The sequence below is a fragment of the Bidens hawaiensis genome, unplaced genomic scaffold, assembly GCF_021521415.1.
Source record: "Bidens hawaiensis isolate Kalapana, Puna unplaced genomic scaffold, B.hawaiensis_p1.1 tig00008655_1, whole genome shotgun sequence".
In the NCBI taxonomy this organism is placed as follows: domain Eukaryota; kingdom Viridiplantae; phylum Streptophyta; class Magnoliopsida; order Asterales; family Asteraceae; genus Bidens; species Bidens hawaiensis.
The window spans coordinates 793,986-799,583 of record NW_027491625.1 but is presented as its reverse complement, the minus strand read 5'-3'; the positions used below and the strand labels follow the sequence as shown (position 1 = coordinate 799,583).

The window sequence follows — 5,598 nt, the reverse complement described above, 5'->3', positions numbered from 1 at the left end:
CCTGACGAAGTTGGCCTATCTGTGGACTCGGACCAAAGGAAACCACAAAATGGCAGCATTATGTTTATAATTTTGAACTTTACGGTGCATCACTTCTATGCAAGTACTCTGTATGCATACATGTTTATAATTTTGAACTTTGATTATGGCTTTTTCAAGTAAAATATTAATGTTTCATGTTTATTAGAAACATTATCACAAAAAAGTACAAAATATGATTCAGTCATTGATGGGCATGAATGATTGTATCAAAATCTAAATGATTCGTTGACTCATCGGGTTTGACTTGTGTAGTTCATTCCTTCAAAAGGGTTTCTTTGTTTGGTTCCAGTTTATCCAAACGTCCGTTAGTTTTCTCTACCTGATATATACAATTTCCCACCAAAAGTTGGTTGTTTTCTGGTAAATCCAAAAACTTTAAATTTCATTCATAATAATACTACCTCTTTTTTCCAGTCCGTACGAAATGTTGACCATAGTAAAATAAAGGTTTGCATCGCGGTTCCTCCAATCATTCCCGACCATATTCCCTATAATGATGCAATGTCAGTTTTTGATAGCGAGCTACTTGAGATCAACTCGAGTCGAGCCACATTTTAAACTAACCTAAAAAGTAAACTTGTTTATTAATAGTTATTAGTTAACCGTATGATTATATACGCTACCTTGATTCCGAGTTTGAAATGAAAGCCAAGAAGAAACCCGAGGGGGATGGCTACAATGTAATAGCATCCGACGTTCACATATGCCACATAAGCTTGCCATCCACACCCGACAGCCACACCTTCGATTAATCCATCATGTCAGTATTGATAGGTTGACACAATGAAACATATGCATGACATGCAAAAGATATGCATATGTATGCTTAAAATGATTAATGTAATACCTGATAAAACAGGTTGTATGCCATTAAGAATGATGTTAATGGCCAATAGTGGGCAAAGATCTGAGACTGCATTTGCAACAGTTTCACCACCAGTAAAAGCGTAGCTAATAACATGTCGCAACGACAAAATAATCATTGCTTCAACTAGTGCAATGAGAAATGAGACGGTAGTAACTGTTACTACTGAAAAGGCTGCGGCTTTCGGGTTTCCTGCTCCAAGCTCGTTTCCAACCCTAACACTGTTTTTAAAACAAAAGGTATGTCAGCTGTAAGGTGTTAGGTGTGCATAAAACTTGGAGAAAAAAACGAAATAACTTGACCTAACAAAAGCCGATGGTTTGGCTTTATGTTTTCATAAAAACCGAACTTTTAGTTCAGTTTCGGTTTTGCATGTAATTATAACTGAAAAGGTCGAACGAAATTCAGGGATTTTTATTATTAATCAATAGTGTAGCCCAAATGTATAATAGTCAACAGATTATTAGTTGACAAAAAGATTATAACTAAATTCATTATTTTGGGCCGTTTTTTTCCCCCCGAAAGTTTCATGCCCATATAGGAAAACCAAAAAACCGGAACTATATAGTTTTCAAATACTCAAAAACCGAACAATAATGTTTTGGTTATGTTAAAGCCCAAAACCGACCCATGACACCTATAATCAAGTCTCTTTTAAGTCTAGTGCATGAGAAAACTCACCTAGCAGCTGCATTGAACCCAATCGAGATCATGAACAATGGCTCGTTGACACCCGAGCTGCATAAAGTTATTAACAAATAATTAAGTTAATATCAAGTAAAATAGTTAATTGCAATAATAAATAATAAGGAATTGATGTGCCAATGGGCTTGTTGACAAAATGTAGATGATTAATTAAGTGAAATCAGGATTGATGTCGGGTTAACCTGTTTAACTAAACGATTCGTGTTAAGGCTGACTTGTTTAGTTAAAAAGGTCGATCCATTAACTCATTTATGACCCATTTAACCCATTCTTTTACAACCCACCAACTCAAGTAGCATATTTACAACTTGGTTATCATCCACCAACTCATTTAAAAGTTTAGGAAAAAGGGTAATTGGGTTGTGTTCGGGTCACACAATTTTAAGTGTGTGCGGATAAGGGTTGATGCTTTTTACACGAATAAAAAAATGGGTCGTGATTTAGACACATCAACCCGTCAACCCATTAGTGAAATGTAATAAGTTGTTAAAGATTAGGGCCCATTGGGCCCAAAACTCGTACCAAACAGAAAGTGCATCCAATGCTAGCTCAGGGTTCTCAAGCAACCCTGCAATCAACACCAATATCTGAAAATACCATGTCTCCAAAGATAACATCACCGCGGAGCCACTCGACAACTTTACAAACTCCCCGAGGCCACCAAACGCCTTCACGTTGAACCCAGTCCACGTCAACTTACACCTATCGCTCGTCATGATGTATACAAACTGCCCAACCACTATAATCCACCATGACAAACTTAGGGTCAATGAAGCACCTAACAAGCCTAACCCTAACTTATACACCATGATCCAAGAAAGTATTATGTGCACAACCAAGGTTCCAGCTGAAATATACGCACTTGGTGCCACAATACTTTGAGCTTGAAGGAACTTTTGTATAGGGAAGTTGAATGCATACGCGAATATTTGAGGAATGAGACCGTAGACAAATAGTGTTGCGGCCGATGCCATTGTTGGTGATTGCCCGAGTGATATTAAAATCGGTTTAGAGAATACATATATTATAGTGATTGGGATGGATGTTACTAAGAGAACAATCGCGGATCTTTGAAGGTATACTCCAAGCATATCGTATTTTCGTGCACCAAATGCTTGACCGCATAATGTCTCCACCACACTTCCCATTCCGAGCTAGAATCACATGTATATAATAGCACTCAATCATATTAATAATCATGTATAGACAGTTGAATGTTTACAAGCTATCTTATATTCTTGGGTGATTTTTTTATGTTATTAATTTGTTTTTGTTGCACTTGTTTAAATCTTACTCCTTAGTCCTTACCATATAAAATTATTTTATTAAATAGTTAACTTTTGTGTTTTTTTATGAACACATTAGGAAATTATAATTAGAACCTACTTATTAATTAGTTCATGTTATTTGTTGTTTTTAATTAATTAACCTACCCATTATAGCTAACCAATTATTTCCTGTCACATGTACCAAAAGTTTCTGGATCCGTCACTGAACCCCAGAACTCAAAAACTCACCAAGAGGCCATAAGCAAAGAGTTGAATCCCTTGGTTACCAAGGGAGGCTGCAGCAAGTTCCATGTTTCCAAGTTGACCCGAAAAGATTCGGGTGGAGATGGACATCGCGTTGTTGATCAAGTAAACTATCACTGCTGGTGCAGCCAGCTTATACATTAGATTAAGTTCAATCCTGGAAGCCGCTACAAGCCGCTTGATAAGTGGTGTCTCGGTGTCAGAAAGCGTCCTCTCCAGCTCCACGCTGCCGCCATCGTTGGCGGCAGACTGTGAGCTGGAGCAGCCTTGAACAGGTTCTATGAGAGGATGATGAAGTTCATTTGTTTGGGACTCCATTTTTGTAAAAAGAGATAATTGGGTCTGATCTATATTATATATATATATATATATATATGAAGATAAACAATTGTATTATATTTTTTGTTATTTTTTTTAGTTAGATATCACGTTTTTAAATTTCAGGTTATTATTGTTAACCAACGTGATGATATCTTAAATTCTTAATGCAATATTTTGCATTAAATGCAAATCTCTAGACTGTTGCCAACTTGTCAATTATCATGCAATTTTATTGTTTACTTACTAGATTATGCATGTCTGTAAAATAGAAAAAAAATGTTGTCACATACGCGACTACGCGAGTGTCTTTACCTCTCATACTCGATTATTGGGGTATGTCATGTAAACATAACTTATGTTATGTGACTATGTGTGGCAAGAAATGTTGACACACAGGCACAAACGTTTTCACCTATCATACTCGATTACTAGAGTGTGTCATGGTCATGTAAATGTAACTTATGTCATGTGAGTGTGAAAAAAAAATGTTGTCACATAGACACGAGCGGTTTCACCCCTCATACTTGATTACTAGTGCGTGTCATGGTCATGTAAATGTAAAAAAAAGACAAAGGATTTCACCATTCATACTCACTAGGGTGTGTCATGTTCATGTAGATATAACTTTGTTGCTACAATATATTTAAAAGTGACTATGAGGTGAGTCGCAACCCAAGACATGTAGATCATCATAGTGATAGTACCATTCTAAAAATAATAATTTTCTCCGGGCAAACAATAAATACAAACCTAAAACTTTTTAAACTTTTCGGGCATCGAATCATTCAAATGAGTTAGTGTCTTGATTCATCAGATTGGGATAAACTCGTCTTTCAATGATCCAACTAATGAATATTCGCTTAGTCTCTCATCATCATCTGGTGTCACCGAAACTAATTGATGGGTGTAAGATTCGAACATAGGTCACATAGAACAAAATGTCTCTCCCTTACCACTCCATCACCAGCTCATGACAAAAAAAACTTCTTAAAAATTAAATGTCAAAATCATAATATCTTACAACATTAATTACTATTCTCTTTTTTAAACTAAGATCCTTGATTTTGTTATGAAACATAGAGTCTTCATATATATATCGTTAATTATGATTCTTACGAAACATTCCAATCACAATTTTTAAACTTTTATATATCTATTCATTTGGTTATTTATATGAGTATTTTAGTTCTAGATAAGGTTATTTTTTTTAATTAGTCGTCCATATATCATAGCTTCGATCCTTTAGCAAAGCATAAGTTAGATTTTACTAGTTGAACTTGAACCGATGAAGAGTTGGTAAGGAACGGATGGTTTCTATGGGAAAATGATTTTAGGAGAAAAAAATAAGTTTCCATAAGACAATCTTAAGTTTTTTAAAATAAAGACTTTCTTAAGCTTTATTCTAAAAAAAAATTAATAATGACTTTCTTCAAAGGCTAATTAAACTAAAGCATCAACAAAAAGACGGAAAAATAGATTATTTCTTTTGGAACTACTTCCAAAAAAAAAGAACAAAAGATTACAACAAGGCAACAAAATTTGTTAGTACTGGAAATTCCTATGATACAACACATGCATGAAATTTGAATGGACCAAATATTCGCTCATTGTATTGGCTTACATATTGAACATAAATTCCTATATAGTTATCACTGTCTCAAATCAAAGAAAACAATTTATCATCATAAAGTTCTGACTTCACTTGTTTTAATGTTGTGTGGTTATTGTTTTAAAAAATATATGAATTTTTTTATCATATCAATAACTTGTAATCATTAACTTAACATATACTCCGTATATAATATATCAAGATTATTATTATTATTATTACTAGACGGGTGCTCGCGTGATGCAGCGGGTCTTTGAACGCGGACTCTATTAATCACGTAACAATTATGAGTGTTCATGGTTCGATTAAAAACCTTGAAACCGTTTAAACTGGTCATCGGTTTGGTTTCACGGCTGGGTTTTTTACTTTCAGTTTTTTTTTTACTTCCTTTATCCTTTCAAGTATCATATTTTGACTTAGTTGGAATTGATAATACGGTTAAATTAATAATCATTTTAAGCAAATTTTATTATCAAAGGTTAAATTGTTAAACCAAACCAGAACCAGACCATTAATAACAGTTT

At 34.5% G+C, this 5,598-nt stretch overlaps 1 protein-coding gene across 1 annotated transcript; it reads right to left on the bottom strand.

The window, feature by feature from the left end:
• Positions 1-163: 163 nt before the first annotated feature.
• On the bottom strand, positions 164-3,462 carry LOC143529740 (protein DETOXIFICATION 40-like). The gene is made up of 7 exons (XM_077025465.1): positions 3,130-3,462; positions 2,135-2,766; positions 1,589-1,645; positions 890-1,128; positions 666-784; positions 444-530; positions 164-361 (listed from the first exon to the last, which is right to left on the bottom strand). The coding sequence occupies exons 1-7, from the start codon at positions 3,460-3,462 to the stop codon at positions 296-298; spliced, it is 1,533 nt and encodes a 510-aa protein (XP_076881580.1). The 3' UTR covers positions 164-295.
• Between the last annotated feature and the right edge of the window lie 2,136 nt (positions 3,463-5,598).

Coding starts and splice junctions, on each gene's coding strand:
- LOC143529740 (XM_077025465.1), bottom strand. CDS start 3,462: ATGGAGTCCCAAACAAATGAACTTCATCATCCTCTCATAGAACCTGTT. Junction 531..665: donor ATTTCAAACTCGGAATCAAG/GTAGCGTATATA, acceptor GCATCATTATAG/GGAATATGGTCGGGAATGAT. Junction 362..443: donor GTACGGACTGGAAAAAAGAG/GTAGTATTATTA, acceptor TGTATATATCAG/GTAGAGAAAACTAACGGACG.